General features: G+C 44.0%; 1 protein-coding gene across 1 annotated transcript in view; it reads right to left on the reverse strand.

Moving 5' to 3' along the window:
• The window catches only part of MTHFD1L (methylenetetrahydrofolate dehydrogenase (NADP+ dependent) 1 like), a 207,573-nt gene that overhangs the window by 178,435 nt on the left and 9,964 nt on the right, over positions 1–19,174 (reverse strand). Inside the window, exon 2 of the mRNA XM_017539199.2 lies at positions 10,144–10,255. Within this exon, the coding sequence (XP_017394688.1) occupies positions 10,144–10,255 (112 nt within the window). The remainder of the gene's footprint in view (positions 1–10,143; positions 10,256–19,174) is intronic.

Below are 19,174 nucleotides of genomic sequence, written 5' to 3' on the forward strand. Positions count from 1 at the left end.
TTGAGATAGAGTCTCTGTCACCCAGGCTGTAGTACAGTGGCATGATCTCAGCTCACTGCAACCTACACCTCCTGCATTCAAGTGATTCTCGTGCCTCAGTCTCCTGAGAAGCTCGGATCACAGGCGCCTGCCAACACTCCCAGCTAATTTTTGTATTTTTAGTAGAGACTGGGTTTCACCATGTTGGCCAGCCTGGTCTCAAACTCCTGGTCTCACTGATCCACCCACCTCGGCCTCCCAAAGTGCTGGGGTTGTTGGCAGGAGCCCGGCCTAGAAGGATCTAAAACCTTTACCGTACAATACGTAAAAAGCAGGAGCACTTTCACTTGTGGATGCGAAGTGTGAGACAGCAGATGAAAATACTCGTGGGGTAAGACTGGACAAAGTGTTACATGAAAGATCAGGCTTTTTTGATAATTTAAAAATTCTCTGTCATAGAAGTGATAGAACTGGCTGGGCGCGGTGGCTCACTCCTATAATCCCAGCACTTTGGGAGGCCAAGGCAGGCAGATCATCTGAGATCAGGAGTTTGAGACCAGCCTGACCCAACATGGTGAAACCCCATCTCTACTAAAAATACAAAGTTACCTGGTTGTGGCGGCGCATACCTGTAATTCCTGCTACTCAGGTGGCTGAGGCAGGAGAATTGCTTGAACCCGTGAGGCGGAGGTTGCATAAACTGAGATTGCACCACTGCACTCCAGCCTAGACAACAAGAGTGAAACTCTGTGTGGAAAAAAAAAAAAGAAAAAGAAATCTACTTTCCTTCCTTCATCACTTTGAAAATTTATAAAAGTAAACACACATGCAAAATGCTTTAGCCTGCATCCTCCCTTAGAGAAAAGAAATATTTCTAATAGCAACATTTTTGAAGACATTATTTTCTTCTTCTTTGGATCACTCTACTCTTAAATTGTATTAGTGTGTTGGGTAATCATATCCCTTGGGTATTATTTAAAGATTAGCAACACTTCAGCTTTATGAATCATATTTAGGCGAAAGCCAAGTATCTAGAGGATGAGAGAGATTGGTTGTGTTTTGTTTTAACCACTAGAGATCCGTACTTAAGATCTTGTCCAACTACTATGTAAAAGAAACGGGCCTTTCTCATTCCTCTGTCTTTAAGTGATGGAGAAATAAGAAAAGGCATCCGGGTGCGGTGGCTCATGCCTGTAATCACAGCACTTTTCGAGGTCGAGGCAGGTGTTTGACTTGAGGTCAGGAGTTCAAGACTAGCCTGGCCAACAACGTGAAACCTGTCTCTACTAAAAATACACAAAAAAGTTAGCTGGGCACGGTGGCACATGCTTGTAGTCCCAGCTACTCAGAAGCTGAGGCTGGAGAATTGCTTGAACCCGGGAGGCAAAGTCTGCAGTGAGCCGAGATTGCACCACTGCATTCCAGCCTGCGTGACAGAGTGAGACTTTATCTCAAAAAATCTAAAAAAAGAAAGAAAAAAAAAAGGAAAAGTTACATTCCAGGAGCTGATATCAATTTTTAAATGAAAAGTCTCAGAATTTAATCACAAATACCCAATATGTCACTTCCAAGCTTATAAGATAAATAAGTCCTTGTATAGTTTCAGTCATTTGCATAGCATAGAACTTAGCAAAAGTGTAGATATGTGATTTTGAAAAGCTATATGATTCCTGATACGTCTAAAGTTTCCAGGGATGTCTAATCTTTTGGCTTCCCTGGGCCACCCTGGAAGAATTGTCTTGGGCCACATATAAAATACACTAACACTAATGATAGCTGATGAGCTAAAATTTTCATAACGTTTTCAGAAAGTTTATGAATTTGTGTTGGGCTGCATTGAAAGCTATCCCAGGCTGCAGGCTGCCCACAGGCTGTGGTTTAGACAGACTTGGTGTAAACCATCTCACAGATTTCAACAAGTATAATGAGCCATGTAAGAGGAAGTTAAAATCAAGGAAACAAACTCTTTGAAAATCTCTAGCTCAAGATGGCAGGTGGTTCACACAACACCGATCTCTATTTGCAGCTGAAACTCCATGCAAAGTAAGAAAATGATATGTTAAAAGGAAATAAGATCATAAGACTTAAAAGGGTACCACGAACCACATGCAAGAAGTTTGTGGAAGAGAGAGGCAAGTAGGGTTGGATTCAGTAACCACGGCAGAGAAATAACACCTCAAAATAACAGAAGCCTGAGATGAGGAAGAACCATTTCTTCTTCGTGGACCCTAGATCAGCCCAAAGCTCACAGTCAACAAATACCAAAAGCAGGAATGGATGAAGACTGAGTCTCTGAAACAGCAAAGGCTGTCCACCGGCAGCTAGGTCAGCTGACTTTATTCACATGCAGTGTTGCTTTCTGATTATTGCTGTTATTATTTTTGGAGACAGGGTCTTGCTCTCTCGCCCAGGCTAGAGTGCAGTGATGTGATCATGACTTATTGCAGCCTTGATCTCCCAGGCTCAAGCAATCTTCCCACCTCAGCCTCCTGAGCAGCTGGGACTGCAAGGACGTGCCACCATGCTTGGCTAATTTTTAAGTTGTTTTACAGAAACGGGGTCTCACTATGCCGCCCAAGCTGGTCTTAAGCTCCTGGGCTCAAGCGATCCTCCTGCCTTGGCCTTCTGATTTGTATGTATAGTAGGCTAAGGTTTACTACCTGCAAAGTTAACTTTTGGTCCTTTTAACTACTGTTTTTTAATTACAAGCAATTAAAATTATAAGTAATTAAAAACAATACTTTTTTACATTTGAGACAAGGTCTGGCTCTATCGCCCAGGCTGGAGTACAGTGGCACCATCTCAGCTCACTGCAACCTCTGCCTCCCAGGCTCAAGCCTTCTTCCCAAAAGAGCCTCCCAAGCAGCTGAGACTACAGGCACATGCCACAATGCCTGGCTAATTTTTGTTTTTGTTTGTTTGTATTTTGAGACGGACTCTTGTTCTATCACCCAGGCTACAGTGCAGTGGTGCTATCTCAGCTCACTGCAGCCTCTGCCTCCTGCGTTCAAGAGACTCTCCTGCATCAGCCTTCTATGTAGCTGGGACTACAGGCACATGCCACCATGCACAGCTAATTTTTTTATCTTTTTAGTAGAGGCAGGATTTCACCATGGTGGCCAGACTGGTCTTGAACTCCTGACCTCAGATGATCCACCCACCTCGGCCTCCCAAAGTGCTAGGATTACAGGCATGAGTCACAACACCCGACCTTAATTTTTGTATTTTTTGTAGAGAGAGTTTCACCATGTTGCTTAGGCTGGTCTCGAGCTCATGAGCTCAAGTAATCAGCCCACTTCCCCCTCCCAAAGTGCTAGGATTACAAGTGTGAGCCACCAGGTTTAGCCAAAAACAGCACAATGTTAAAACACAACTTAAAACCCACACTCTCATACACACACACACACACACACACACATACACACACACACACACACTGGTAGCCAATTTTTCAGTTAGTTAAATATATTGACTTTGTAGGATATAAATAAAATGAGTATCATGATATGGTTCAGTTCTGTGTCTCTACCAAGTCTCATGTTGAACTGTAATTCCCAGTGTTGGAGGTGGGGCCTGGTGGGAGGTGACAGGATCACCTGCGTGGCCCTTCATAAAAGGCTTAGCACCATCCCCTTGGTGCTGCTGTCATGCTAGCGAGTGTGTGAGTCATGCTGAGATCTGGTTATTTAAAAGTATATAGTGTGCACCTCCTTCTCTGAGATGGTTTGGCTCTGTGTCCCACCCAAATTCCATCTTGAACTGTACTTCCGTAATTCTCACATGTTGTCGGAGGGACCCAGTGGGACATAATTTGAATCATGGGGGTGGTTTTCCCCATACTTTTCTTGTTGTAGTGAATACATCTCATGAGATCTGAAGGTTTTATCAGGAATTTCTGCTCTTGCATCTTCCTCATTTTCTCTTGCCACTGCCATGTAAGAAGTGCCTTTCACCTCCCGCCATGACTCTGAGGCCTCCCCAGCCATGTGGAACTGTAAGTCTGATTAAACCTTTTTTCTTCACAGTCTTGGATATGTCTTTATCAGCAGTGTGAAAACGGACTAATACACCCTGTCCCTCTCTCTTGCTCCTGCTCTGGCCACGTAAGATATACGTGCTTCCGCTTCCCCTTCCACCATAATTTTAAGTTTCCTGAGGCCTTCCCAGAAGCAAAGCAGAGGCCAGCATCATGCTGCCTCTACAGCCTGTGGAACCGTGAGCCAATAAAATTTCTTTTCTTTATAAATTACCCAGTCTCTGGTATTTCTTTATAGCAGTGTGAGAATGGACTAATACATATCATTTGGTAAAATTTTTGTGACAGTGTTCTTGAGAGTTGCACTCCCAGTTTAAATTATTTGAATCTTACTGTCAAATGACAGCATATAACTAATTTTTAAAAGAATGCACTGTAAGACATGATAAAAAGCATATAATTAAAATATTAGTAAACTGATACTAATAAGCTATTAGTAATAACTTAATGTGGACCACTGAAACCAAATTAACAAGGCAATTTATACAGTGCTGCATATTCCAAATGACATGAACCTTTACATTTTTTTAAGAAAAAAGTAAAAACTTAAATATCTTGTATTAAAAACTAATTAAAATTTGAAACGGAAAACTGGCCATGTACTTCAGGGATAGATCTAGAATATCCAGAATTTTGAGGAAAAAAAAAAAAAGTAAAGGAAAACAGTGATAGGTACAATGGATTTTGGAATCACTGAAATTCGAGTCATAAGCAAAGATCCTAATTTTATGCCAATTGCAATGGCATAATGAAAATTACATGGATATCTCACTTCTCTAAATCTGACTTCTTAATGTTCAGAATTTCATTGGACTTCTTCCTTTCTTGGGTTTGATTTTTCAAATATAAATGTATATTGTGCCAAGATGGAGTCCAAAAACTGTTTTGTGTGCAGAAGACACAGCGACAAGGATGTAGAGGGAGGGACGCAGGGCGTGGCCCAGCATTTATTGGCAGCTACCATCAAAAAGGCACTGCCGGGAGGTATCTGTTATTCCTCCCAACAGCCTTGCTGCCAATTTACCCACAAAGAAACTGGAAATTTTATTAATTAATGAGAGCGCCTATTTCCTCAAAGTCACACAGCCTATAAGTGCAATGCAATTAAGAATATTTTTACACAAACAACTCCCTTCTCCTTGTTAATCTTTCCACTACATTCTTCTTCTTCTTTTTTTTTTGAGACGGACTTTTGCTCTTGTCGCCCAGGCTGGAGTACAATGGCGCGTTCTTGGCTCACTACAACCTCCGCCTCCTGGTTTCAAGCAATTCTCCTGCCTCAGCCTCCCAAGTAGCTGGGATTACAGGCGCCCGCCACCATGCCCAGCTAACTTTTGTATTTTTAGTAGAGATGGGGTTTCGCCATGTTAGTCAGTCTGGTCTTGAACTCCTGACCTTAAGTAATCCACCCGACTCGGCCTGTCAAGGTGTTGCGATTACAGGCGTCAGCCACAGCGCCCAGTCTCCACTATGTTCTAATGTCTCCCTTCAGAGCCATATGAGGGAAAGGCTCAAGGTTCCTCAGGGGCTCCAACACACCAGCATCCCAGGGCTCTTCCCCTCTTCCCCTCTACATAGAATTATATTAGCTTAAAATGCTATAAACTACTCTGCGCCACAGAGTTGCTGTTTTGATACTGTTCTCAGAGCCCAAGACAGAAGACCAGCTTCTCCTTGGTCCCATTGGGTACATCAGTAAATAAGTCCTAACATTTGGGGTACAAAATCATTTTGCTTATGATGAGATCTGCTGTTTAGCAAGCAGGGCGCAACATTAGTGTGGATTTCTTTCATTTGAAATAAGTCTTTTAGGCTGAGCATGGTGGTTCACACAAGTCATCTCAGCACTTTTTGGAGGTGGAGGCAGGAAGACTACTTGAGACCAGGCGTTCAAGACCAGCCTGGGCAACACAGTGAGAACCCTGCCTCCATACACCAAAAAAAAAAAAGTTTTAATTAGCTTAGGAGGGAAGATTGCTTGAGCCCAGGAGTTCGAGGCTGTGATTGTCACACTGCACTCTAGCCTGGGCAGCAGAGCAAGACCTTTTCTAAAAAAAAAAAAAAAGAAAGAAAGAAAGAAAAAGAAATATGTATTTTCTTAATAAATAAAAATGTAGTTACTCCTCTAGCTAGAAAAGAGAATGTTGAAATTTCCTTGTTTAAAATCTAAGCATTGGACTCATGCGATGGTTAAACGAACAGAACCAACAAGCTGGGTGTAATTGTTTTCTGAGCTCTGTGTCTGGGCTATTAGCCATCAGGAAAATCTCTCCTAGGATTAAGTATTCCATAAAATGCCTCCACAGAATTACCTCATCATAAATCACCACATCCCATCTATTTTTATGGGGGGGGGGGAGGAGCCCTGTACCATGAAGGTAAGAATAAAAATTTCATTATAAAACTCTGCCTTCACCCAGCCACAAGTTTATGAAAAGTTCTTCTCATCTTCAGTTTAAATAAGAGCTCTTTCTTTATAATATTTCAAAAAGCTTATTCATTTCTTTACAGTGGTGAGATTAAAAAAAAAGAGGGGGAAAAACCTTCTCCATTATTCCTAGATTAAATTTTCATACTAAACAAAGTTGCTAAAATTAAAACTTGTAGGCTATTTAGAAATGTGCCGCTATGGATAGCACCACTCCAAAACTGTTCATCTGTTTTCATCAGCATCAATCATCATCGATGGCTGCCTAGTTGGCCCCATTTTTGGTTTTTTTTTGAGATGGGGTTTCGCCCTTGTTGCCCAGGCTAGAGTGCAAAGGTATAGTCTTGGCTCACTGCAACCTCTGCCTCCCAGGTTCAAGCGATTCCCCTGTCTCAGCCTCCCGAGTAGCTAGAATAACAGGTGCCCATCACGCCCAGCTAATTATTTTCAGTAGAGACAGGTTTCACCACGTTAGTCAGGCTGGTCTCGAACTCCTGACCTCAGGTGATCTACCCACCTCAGCCTGCCTCCCAATTTTTTTTTTTTTTTTTAGAAGGAGTCTCGCTGTTGTCATCCAGGCTGGAGTGCAACGCTGCAATCTTGGCTTACTGCAACCTCTGCCTCCTGCTGCCTCAGCCTTCTGAGGAGCTGGGATTACAGGTGCCCACCTATAAGCCCAGCTAATTTTTTTTGTATTTTTAGGAGAGACAGAGCTTCACCATGTTGGTCAGCCTGGTCTCGAATTCCTGACCTCAGGTGATCCACCAGGCTTGACCTCCCAAAGTGCTGGGATGACAGGAGTGAGCCACGGCGCCCGGCTGTCAGCCCCATTTTTAAGTGGGAGACAAGTTCAAGGAAATGTCTCTAAACATACCACAAACTTAAAACTATGAGCAGAGTACAATACTGAGTCCATGTTTGTTAACTTGCTCAACACTCAATATTCACAGATTCAGTGGGGCGCAGAGGTTCAAGCCTATAATCCCAGCACTTTGAGAGGCCAAAGTGAGTGGATCACTTGAGACAGGAGTTCGAAACCAGCCTGGCCAGCATGGTGAAACCCTGTCTCTACTAAAATTACAAGAAAAAACTAGCCGGGCATGGTGGCGGGCACCTGTAATCCCAGCTACTTGGGAGGCTGAGGCAGGAGAATCGTTTGAACCTGGAAGGTGGAGGTTGCAGTGAGCCAAGATCACACCACTGCACTCCAGCCCAAAAAAAAAAACAACAAAAATTCATAGAGTGCTTACTAAGCATCAGATAATATTCTGAACACTGGGCATTCAAAAACCAAGAAAACTATTAGAGTTGGGCCAGATATATTTCAAATAAATTACAATCGGTCTACTTTTAGAATCGTTTTGAAATACACAGACCATCCCTGATTTACAACATTTTCACTTACTGTTTATCCACTTTATGATGGTGGGAAACGGACATGCGTTCAGTAGAAACTATGCTTCGAATTTTGACCTTTTCCTTAGCTAGCTACACACAGCACAAGGCTGTCTTGAGACCCTGGGCAGCAGTGACAGCAAATCACAGTTTCCGGTCAGCCACGCAATCACAAGGCCAAAGAGCCAATACATGATGGTGTACTGTGCTGTCAGCACGTTTGGATGTTGATTTGTGTTTCCACATCCCATCCTGTCTACAAATGGTCATTGTTTACTTACAATATTTTCAACTTCTGATGGGTTTATCTGCTCATAACCCCATGGTAAGTTGAGGAATATCTGTAATGCCTTGGTCTTTTTTTCCCCCAGAGAATCATTTCATTGAAATCTAATGTTTCAGCGAATACCTTTTTCGAAAATAAGGGTCCTAAAAGGAAACCTTATTAAAAATAAAGCACTTTCACTAACAAAATATATGTCACTGTCATGTAACCACAGGGTTCAAAGGGATTCCAGGAAAACATCAAAGTAGACTCCTATCTCCAGCCATGACTGTGCCAAAACTATCCTACATGAAAACTTTAATAAAACACAGCAAGCCAATATTACAGCAAAGCAGCATTCACTTACAAGAAACAAATGTTAGCACTGAGTTGCCTAATCTAACTGGGATTCAGAACAGAGGAATGAATCTGCCCTGTCCACTATTTTGTTTTTATTTTGTTTTGTTTTGAAGAAAAAGTTATTCAAAGAAACTACACATATTTTTAAAATGTGATTTGTTATTTAGCATATGCCTTCTGTTTGTTAAAAGGAGCATTATGGCCACAGTTCTTTCTTTTTTTTTTTTTTTTGAGACAGAGTTTCACTCTCACTGGAGCTAGAGTGCAATGGCCAGATCTCGGCTCACTGCAACTCCCAGGTTCAAGCAATTCTCCTGCCTCAGCCTCCTGAGTAGCTAAGATTACAGGGCTGTGCCACCACACCTGGCTAATTTTTGTATTTTTTGTAGAGACAGGGTTTTACCATGTTGGTCAGGCTGGTCTCGAACTCCTGATCTCATGATCTTCCCCCCACCGGGCTCCCAAAGTGCTGGGATTACAGGCATGAGCCACTGTGCCCAGCCAGGGCCACAGCTCTTAATGCAAGAGCTGAACTCTGGCTCTTTCCTTTGATTTTGATCCATTCCACCCTCTCAGGCCCCAAGGGGTTTTTAGTCTGATTGGTCAATTCTGGCAGGAGCTGTATTTCCTAGAGTGGAGGGTCAGTATTAACCTCTCACTATGGCTCACTCTTTTATGGCGTTCCCTGTCTTTTACCGAGCTGCCTACAAGGTTTCAAGATTTCAACCTCAAGTATGGTCCTGGTGGAGGTGAAGGAGAGCAGAGGCTGCCAACTTTGGTGTATGTTCTGCCCAGCTTTAGGGGGAAAATGTACCACTGTCCTCCAGCCCAGCTCAGCCCAGTCCTCTCCTCTGCATGAACATTTGGAGGCCAAACCCAGGAGGAATGAGCATGGGGGTGGGGGGGACACTCTCCTCTGCCTCCCCGTGCCATCGTCTCTTGCTCACCTGTGCTGCTCAGGGACTTGCTGAGTGGGGCTGGTTGTGGTCAAGGCTGCCTCAGCCTCAGGGTCTTTTTACAAACTGGAAAAAGGAACCCACTCTGGGTTGGCTCCTCCTGGACTCCTTGGCCGCTGGCTGCCCCCACGGGCCTGGTGTGGTCTAGAGTACTCCTGGTACCCTGGCAAAATGCCATCAAATAGCAGGACCAATCCTAAAACTGTTTCTGCATCTAGTGGTGATTTTCGTACTGTTCTGTGATGGCTCCGGGGCTCGGAGGGTGTGCTTCATGGGTCAACGCGAGGGGAAATCGGGGAGACACAGAGGCGATCCTGTTCCCCCTCCTCCTGGCCACCCGGCTCTCATTTGCATTTCATAGTGAGATTCCGTGAAGATTTCTTTGGAAGAAAGGATCTTACCACTTTTTAAGAGACTGAAAACCACTATTTCTAGTTTATCTCACACACATGCACATCATCTACTTGAGGTCACGACTGACCTGACTGCTAGAGACCAGCAGGGGGCACTTCACTGTGGGAGCAGACACCTCAACCGCCATCTTGGTTTCTCTTTGCCCAGCGGCATGGTTCTGTCAGGTAACCCATATTCTAAGTTTCCAGTCCTATATATTTATGTTGACGACAGCCAACATTTCAGAAACAGACCCTCTGAGGAAAAGGTTAACGTTTCTCCCAACGATCTGACCTCATCAGTGGCTGCACACCAGTGTGAAGACATTTACCTGACAGGAAGTCATGGGAGCAGTTGAGAACAGTTGTTCCGGGTTGTATCCAAGTAAGGGGAATCTCTTCTGGCCTAGGTGAGCCTAGGACCACAATGTCAGCTTCGTGAAGCTAAAAGGAGAAAGGAAAAACACGCACATTTGAATCTGAGGCATAAAGATATAAGTAACTACTGATGTCAAATGAGTTCAACACGACCCCAGAACCACAGCTTTGCTCCAAGCTGCTGACAAGGACGGAATCACTTTACCAATTCCTTTCAAGCCTGTATTAATACAAACAGAAAACAATTGCCATATCCTAGAAAGAAAAGAAAATAGGACTTAAAAAACTGTCTTCAGGGTAGTCACTTCAGCATACATACTGCAGGGAGTATTACCATTTACACGTTTTCACCAGTAACTATAAGGTCAAGAAAAAGAATGGGGCAGCCAGGTGCAGTGGTTCACACCTGTAATCCCAGCACTTAGGGAGGCTGAGGTGGATCACCTGAGGTCAGGAGTTCAAGACCAGCCTGGCCAACATGTGAAACCCTGTCCTACTAAAAATACAAAAATTAGCCAGGCATGCTGGCCGGGGCCTGTAATCTCAGCTACTGGGAAGGCTGAGGCAAGAGAATCATAAGGGAGGCAGAGGTTGCAGTGAGCTGAGATCATATCACTGCACTCCAGCCTGGGCGACAGAGTGAGACCCTGTCTCAAAAAAAAAAAAAGAGGAAAACAAGGGGAGAGCCCATGAGGTCTGGCCCACACAGTGGGCTTGCTGGCCTGTATAACGGCACCATCACAATGAGACCCCTATGCAATTGTAACTACAGCTAGTGCTCGACTTACAACCACGATTGGGACCGGCAGACCGGTCATAACACGATTTGGTCGTAAGTTGAGTAGGCTATACGTACAGTTGAAATGGTGCATGTGGAGATGGTAGTGCTGCCGGAAGCTGGTCTGCACTGTCGTACGCCCAGCTGGGCAATGTTTGTGCTGCCAGACGCAGAGCAGTCATGGCTAGCGATTGTGGTCGTAAAGTTGAATGGTCGTGAGTTGCATAGGTCGTAAGTCGATCAATACCTGTATACCCATGGAAGGACTACTGTCAGGAGCTTGATAAAGAATTTCACTTTCTCTGAGGCCCCGGTTAGTCTCTTGCCCAACCGTTCATTTTTTTGCCCTGAGAAAGTAGAAAGAATGCAGCAACTCCAACAAAATGCATTGATCACATCCATCCTATTTGCATTTTGATCATCCATTGCTGGAGGAACAAGTCTGGTAGGAAGGTGACATTAAGACATAGGCGGAGAGCTCAGCTCTGACCTTAACCAAAGAATGGCCAGCTCCCCACCCCATGGAGCAACTGATGATTTCACACCAGATCCCCATGCGGAAGGAGGGGTGAATAGGAATACTAGATCTGCAGAAGAGAATAGCAACAATTGTACAGGTCAGCTAGGTGTTTTAAGTACTACCTCATTGAATATTCCAAATGAGTGAGATTGGTGTTACTCTGCTCATTTAACAGACAAGGAAACTGTGGCTCCCAGATACAAATAGCTCTATGTTATGTCCTGTGTCTCCTAGTGAGCCCAGTCCTAGAGATCCAAGTGAACCTAGGCAGAAAGAGGACAACTGACCGTCCCTTTCCCTACTATCTCTCCTGTGGACTTCAAAGTCCTGCAACTAACCACAGGGTCTCTGGGGTCAAACAGACAGAGGGGCAGACTACAAAACACAAAAGCATCCCCACTGCCACTGCCACCACCAAACCACCAAATACACGTGCTGGAGACCCCGTCATCCATTCTCAGCTTAGACAAGCTGATCATTGAAGATCCTGTGGAAGAACCAGGATAGCTCCTCACCCTGAGGACTTTTCACACTATGTGGGCAAGAGGGTGCATCAGCTGATGTCTTTTAGAAATCTTGAGACAAGAGATGATAATGGAAGCAAACCCATGACAGTCCTACCTGGTTGTTTATGAATGAAAAAGCCAAGATCCCAGGGCAGCTCCAAATCTCCTGACAGAGGAGGAGCACGATAAAAATCGAAATGCGTGTCTTCTCATAGAGCTGACAAAGCCAACTTTTAAAAGCTAATGCCTTGGAACTATTTGATCAATTTGACCATGTGAGTAGCGAAAAGCGTATTAACACTCATTGATTATCCAGTAACAAGCGAAACTGCATTCTCTGCTTTTCAGCTCCTGACTGTATTATTACTCTGACTTTATTATGGAAGTAGAAGAGCACACTGCCATGGTGTCACACAGACTTTACTGTATTAATCACATTAAAAAGAAGGGAGAAATCCCTACTAAAACATTTGCCCAGGGCGGACACGTTGGCTCATGCCACCATGCTGGGTAATCCCAGCACTTTGGGAGGCCAGGGTGGGAAGACTGCTTGAGCCCAGAAGTTTGAAAACAGCTTGGGCAAGATAGGAAGACCCTGTCTCTACAAAAATAAAATAAAAATTAGCCAGGTGTGGTGAGGCGTGCCTGTGGTCCTAGCTACTTAAGAAGTTGAGGTAGAATGATCACTTGAGCCCAGGTCACAGCTGCAGTGAGCCATGATCACGCCACTGTACTCCAGCCTGGGTGACAGGGCAAGACCCTGTCTCAAAAACAAAATACATTTGCCTAAATAACCATTCTTCTGTGCCACAGGGCCAAAATATCACTCATCCTCTGTAAGAACTTTGCAGCCAAATGAGAATCACTTGAACCCAGGAGGCGGAGGTTGCAGTGAGCCGAGATCACGCCACTGCACTCCAGCCTGAACAATGGAGTGACTCTGTCTAAAAAAAAAAAAATTTGCAGCCAATATCACCAGCAATCTAATCCCGTAAAGCCACCTATAATTTCTACTGATCTAAAATACAGCCAGCACTCCAGGTGATGGTATATATGGGGGAAAAAAATAGTGCTGGTGGAAAAAGGATTTTAAACATCTGTATAAAAAAAAATTATATTTCTTCATTTACACATACTACTGTCAAAAATTCAACCACAGCAATCCTCAAGAGAAATACAAAGGTTTAAGCTTTGTCGCAGATCTGCAGATAAGAAACGCCATTTTGCTAGATTTTCAGGCACAAAAGCAGCAAAACCAGAACATGTTAAAACAACGGTAAAAAGGAGGTTAATGTGAACAAGACTGAAATGTTCATTTTGGAGGAAGCCAAGGATCACAGGTTCACACAAGTCCCCAAGAACACTTATTTTCCTACACGTGGTGTCTTTGATACAACCTGTTCTTTTCATTACCTATAAATCTTGGAAATCTCATTCTGAGCCCTCGGCTCCATACCTACACTCAACTCTAATGTGGGCTTGCTCATCAGCGACTGGGGAACAGCTCATTCCACAGAGAAAAGACAAACGCTCCTCCCTTAGCAATGATCGCATAGTAGATGTTAATTCTTTCTGGAAAGGAAAAGTGCTAGATGCTTAAATCAGTAAATAACCCACCAAGGACAAGGGAAGATTTTAATGAGCTAAAATTCAAGGAGAATTATTGTCTCACTCGCTGTTCCTACTTTCCACCTCCCAAATGGGAAAGACCCTGGCCAAAGCTTGGCTTGAAACTCTACCTCATAACAAAATATTGCTTTCTCTGCTGAGACGAGCGGAGCAGCTTAAAGCAACCACCCCAACTCCCCAGGCAGAGAACCGAATGTTAAAACAATAGTAAGACGCAGATATGCAGAGACTTAATGGGGAGTGTGTGGGGGTGCAGTAATTTAGATAACTGAAGATAAGTTTTCTCGAAGTCATTAATTTTTAAGCTGGAGGGACAAGCATCTGAATATAAAGAGATGTGGGAACGGAGGACAGAGGGGATTTGGAAAGTTATATGCAATATCATAATTTTGTATTTAGCAAATAAAATGCATTAAAATTTTTAAAACTAAATACAGCCCTGCCCTCTTAACTAGAAAATGGTATGTATCTTCTATCAATGTGCTTTGAAACAGTTCATATCACATGAGAATCTCAGATATGAGATCTGTATATATGCTTAAAATCCAGAATGGGTAAAAAAAGATATTTTCTAAAGAACTGTGGTTTATATCACTTGAGACCTATGAAAAGTGTTTCTACGCCCTTTAAACATTCCCAGTACACTTCAGAAAATCAAGTTCAATTCCTTATGAGGGTCAGTTGAATAAAAAAGAAAGAAAACAATGTTCAAAATGATCAACATTACTTTAAAAAATTAACAGGTAGGTGATTTGTCCAGCAAGGATGTGCTTCTGAAATTACAATAACTAAAGACATTGGGGCCGGGCGCGGTGGCTCGCGCCTGTAATCCCAACACTTTGAGAGACTGAGGCGGGCGGATCACCTGAGGTCAGGAGTTTGAGACCAGCTTGACCAACATGGAGAAACCCCGTCTCTACTAAAAACACAAAAAATTAGCCAGGCAGGGTAGCGTATGCCTGTAATCCCAGCTACTCGGGAGGCTGAGGCTAGAGAATCGCTTGAACCTGAGAGGCAAAGGTTGCAGTGAGCCAAGATTGGCGCAACAAGAGCAAAACTTCGTTTAAAAAAAAAAGACACTGGCATTCTCAACTAGTGCCTGAGTGATGGCCCACCATGGTCAGACACAGAGAACACAGTAGGGTCTGGAGGGCAGGCAGGGACTCTCCACACCGAGGTGGTCCCTTGCTTGATTTTCACTTTCAACAAACTGGGACACACTGTAGTTTACGTGTGCCCAGGTAAGTGGCTTTATGGGTCACATTATGCTCCATGGCAGATTCTTCACGAGGCTTTATTTATTTATTTTTGGAGACAGGGTCTCACTCTGTCGCCTAGGCTGGAGTGCAGTGGCAGGATGTCAGCTCACTGCAGCCTGGACTCCTGGGCTCAAGCGATCCTCCCACCTCAGCCTCCCAAGGAGCTGGGAGTACAGATGTGCTCCACCATGCCCAGTTCATTTTTTAAATATTTTTTGTAGAGACAGAGTTTCATCATGTTTCCCAGGCTGTCTTAAATTCCTAGGCTCAAGTGATCTGCCTGCCTTGGCCTTCCACAGTGCTAGAATGACAGATGTGAGCCACTGTGCCCAGCATACAATGATTTATGATCAGACAGGGCATGTCCATGAAAAACCTTAGGTAGCAAGGGGATTCCTAAACTGCCTTGTGACAACATTTCTATAAAGAGCAGATGTCACTTTTCTAAGAAATTTGTCACTTTTTTTTTTTTTTTTTTTTTTTTTTTTTGTGTTGGTTTTTTTTTTTTTTTTTTTTTTTTTTTTTTTTGTTTGAGATGGGAGTTTCACTCTTATTACCCAGGCTGGAGTGCAATGGCGCGATCTCGGCTCACTGCAACCTCCGCCTCCTGGTTTCAGGCAATTCTCCTGCCTCAGCCTCCTGAGTAGCTGGGATTACAGGCACGTGCCACCATGCCCAGCTAATGTTTTGTATTTTTAGTAGAGACGGGGTTTCACCATGTTGACCAGGATGGTCTCGATCTCTTGACCTCGTGATCTACCCGCCTTGGCCTCCCAAAGTGCTGGGATTACAGGCTTGAGCCACCGCGCCCAGCCGAAATTTGTCACTTTTATCAGATGTCAAAATGTGTGCACTTTTTCTTACTGTCAGGTTGGGCTACAGCATGTGGCTCCCACAGTCAGATGTGTTTTAGGAAGATTCCTCTGGAAACCGGATTGAAAATGCCTTAGAGGGGGTAGGAGGAAAAGCAAGGTATGGAGACCTCCTGGAGGAGGCGTCTGCAGGAAGCTGGGTGCCCAGGTCTGAAGCTGAGAATGGCCTGGGAGCTTGGGGATGCGGGTCGGGAGACACAGCATTTAGGTGATGATTAAAACCAGAAGTGTGGATGCCCCAAGGGAAACTGGCAGAATAGGAAGGAAAGCAGGTTAGTGGACATCCTTGGGGAGCACTAATCTTAAATGGTTAGAGGTAAGGAACAGATGGTAGAGATCATCATCTCCTGGAGCTAGGACGGTCAGGAAGGGGCATTTTCATTCAGGCCAAGGGAAAAGGGTGTGGCCAACAGGTTTATATGACAGCAGCGGCCAAGCAAGATAAAAGCAAAAAAATACACTTTTGGCAATTAGGAATTAATGATGACTCCACTGTAGAAATGTGCATTAGGAACCATGCCTGAAACAGTCCTGCCATTACTATAGAGTGTGCTGCCTGCAAAGGGAGATTTCATTCAGGCAGAATGTTTCATGAGCAGATGCCCTGTTTATTCATTAATTTTTTAAACTCTGAATATCTAACTTTGTATTTGAAATTAAATGAACATCGATCATAAGATTACTGCTTTATATAGCCAGATGTGGTGGCACACGCCTGTAATCCTAGCTACTCGGGAGGCTGAGGCAGGAGAATCGCTTGAACCCAGGAGGCGGAGGTTACATGGAGCCGAGATCACGCCACTGCACTCCAGCCTAGGCAACAAGAGCCAGACTCCTTCTCAAAAAAAAAAAAAAAAAAATTATTGCTTTGTATCTATGACTCAGTATCCCTCTTTCCCTGCAGTATTAGGCATGCATTAAATAGGAATGTTAAAACAGTATAACAAAGAAACCCTGTCTCTACTAAAAATACACAATTAGTGGGATGTGGTGGCGCATGCCTATAACCCCAGCTACTCGGGAGGCTGAGGCAGGCAGGAGAAGTGCTTGAACCCGGGAGGTGGAGATTGCAATAAGCTGAGATGGCACCATTGCACTTCGGCTTGGGCAACAAGAGCAAAACTCTGCCTCAGTAGTAATAACATAGTGTAACTACTCTAAGAACATCAAACCGTCTTCATTCAGATTTTGTCATACTTTGGCAAGATAAGGGGATGACAACTGCAGCAAAAGGTATTTTCCCCACATCACGTCCACCCAGTGATCTCATCCTGGGAGAACGTTTTTCCTTTCAGGAACTGGGTGTATTTCTATTATTTCTACTCTCCTCTGTGATTAGTAGAACAGATTATTGGCTTTTAAAATTTTAAGATGTTTCTTATGGTTATTTCATAAATCAAAATGACTACAAGCCAAATGGACATTTGGGAGTTAGGATTACAGCATTTATCTACCAAATTTTTCCCCTAAAGGACAATAAATGACATTCCTTTTTCTAAATGTTCCTAAGTTCATCTCTTACTTCATCATTCAACTTATTTCCTGCTCAACATACGAGAAGGAAATATCAAAGATATTTAGCTGTGACCAAAATGCTGGAAAAGACAATTCCTCTGGAAGCCAGCTTCACACTTACAACAGTCGTGACAGATGATAAAAGGAAAAAAATGCAACACCATTCTGGGAATGGATATACTTTAGTAACCCATCAAAAATAACTCCCTTCCATATACTTTAGGAATAAACAAAATTCAAAAGTGGCGCTAAGAGAATATGTGTGTAGATGAGGGGTGCTAACGAGGAGTTTCCTTCACATGACAAAGACGTAGAACCAAAATACCTTATTTTGGTTCCTTTAGTACAAAAACAGGGAAATGCCCAAGTGACAGTTCCCAGAGCAACACCAGGCAAGCCAGGCTTCATAGAGGAACAGGCCTGAGGATTTATGCTCATACGTTAACCACGAACTTTAATACACACAGCGTGTTCACATTCATGCAAACTGCCACTGCTGGGGGAAATTCTGCTTTGCATTTCCTGACATTTTATGCTTTTCCATTCTGAGCCTCACGTTGCACATCAACAGATTTCTGCATTCCATTTCCTTTGAGAACTCTCCGGCCCTCAGTTGCCTACTCTGAAAAGCGAGGAATTGAGGCGCAGCAGGGAGAGCACCATGGGGGGAGGCCTGTGACCTGCGTTCGAGTCCAGACACTGCTCCTTATCAGCGACAATCAGGGTCAAGGCTCTCTGGTGAGCATAATATCCAGCTTTCAGGGTTGCCGGGTGAATGTGAGGCATATATGTAAAAGCCGTGAAAAGGAAATCTCCACACAGTGATAAGGTGCTTTATTGTTACGGGTTATGTTTAAGACATTCCCATTAAAAGATTCAAAATTCCACAGCCTTGAAAAGCATTCGCATTGTCCCGGTGTGGTGGTTCATGCCTGGAATCCCAATACTTTGGAAGGTTGAGGCGGGCAGATCATTTGAGGTCAAGAGATTGAGACAATCCTGGCTAACACAGTGAAACCGGTCTCTACTAAAAACACACAAAAAAATTGGGCGTGGTGGCACATGCCTGTAGTCCCAGCTACTCTTAAGAGGGAGGCTGAGGCAGGAGAATCGCTTGAACCAAGGAGGCAGAGGCTGCAGTGAGCCGAGATCATGCCACTGCACTCCAGCCTGGGTAACAGAGTGAGATTCTGTCTCACATAAAAAAAAATCTGCACTGCAGCAGGGGTGAAAAAGGAAGCCAACCTCTGCTGATAGTGCAGAAAAGGAAATGGGACATAAGCCACTGCCAGGGGGCTGAAGGTGATGCTTCCAGCCTGTTCTCTGCAGGACACAAGCCTGCAGCCCTTCTTCCAGAACGGGGGTAGGCTCTCTTGTGCGGTGTACACACCTCACTTCCCCATCTGGCCCCTGATGACCACAAAGACTCATTTGTGGTTGACCGCAGGTGACTGCAAAGTAACACAGGCATCATGGAGGCTGAAACTTACCCCACAGCTGAGAAGCGTGTTAAAGCCCCAGATGAAGTTTCCCACACAAAAATCGGAAAGGAGGTCAGTGTGATTCCACTGTTGTTTGTTAAACTGGTTTTGCAATCCCATGACGCTAACACGATTTATACTATTATATCCATGAGAAAATACATTCCACATTCAGACCAACCTTCAAACATTTAAAACACAATCTATCAGAATGTTTTGCCTATAAGATACAGAGGCCAGGCGCGGTGGCTCAAGCCTGTAATCCCAGCACTTTGGGAGGCCGAGGCGGGTGGATCACGAGGTCAAGAGATCGAGACCATCCTGGTCAACATGGTGAAACCCCGTCTCTACTAAAAATACAAAAAATTCGCTGGGCATGGTGGTGCGTGCCTGTAAGCCCAGCTACTCAGGAGGCTGAGGCAGGA

This window comes from Cebus imitator, unplaced genomic scaffold (genome assembly GCF_001604975.1).
Source record: "Cebus imitator isolate Cc_AM_T3 unplaced genomic scaffold, Cebus_imitator-1.0 Scaffold6, whole genome shotgun sequence".
Lineage (NCBI taxonomy): Eukaryota > Metazoa > Chordata > Mammalia > Primates > Cebidae > Cebus > Cebus imitator.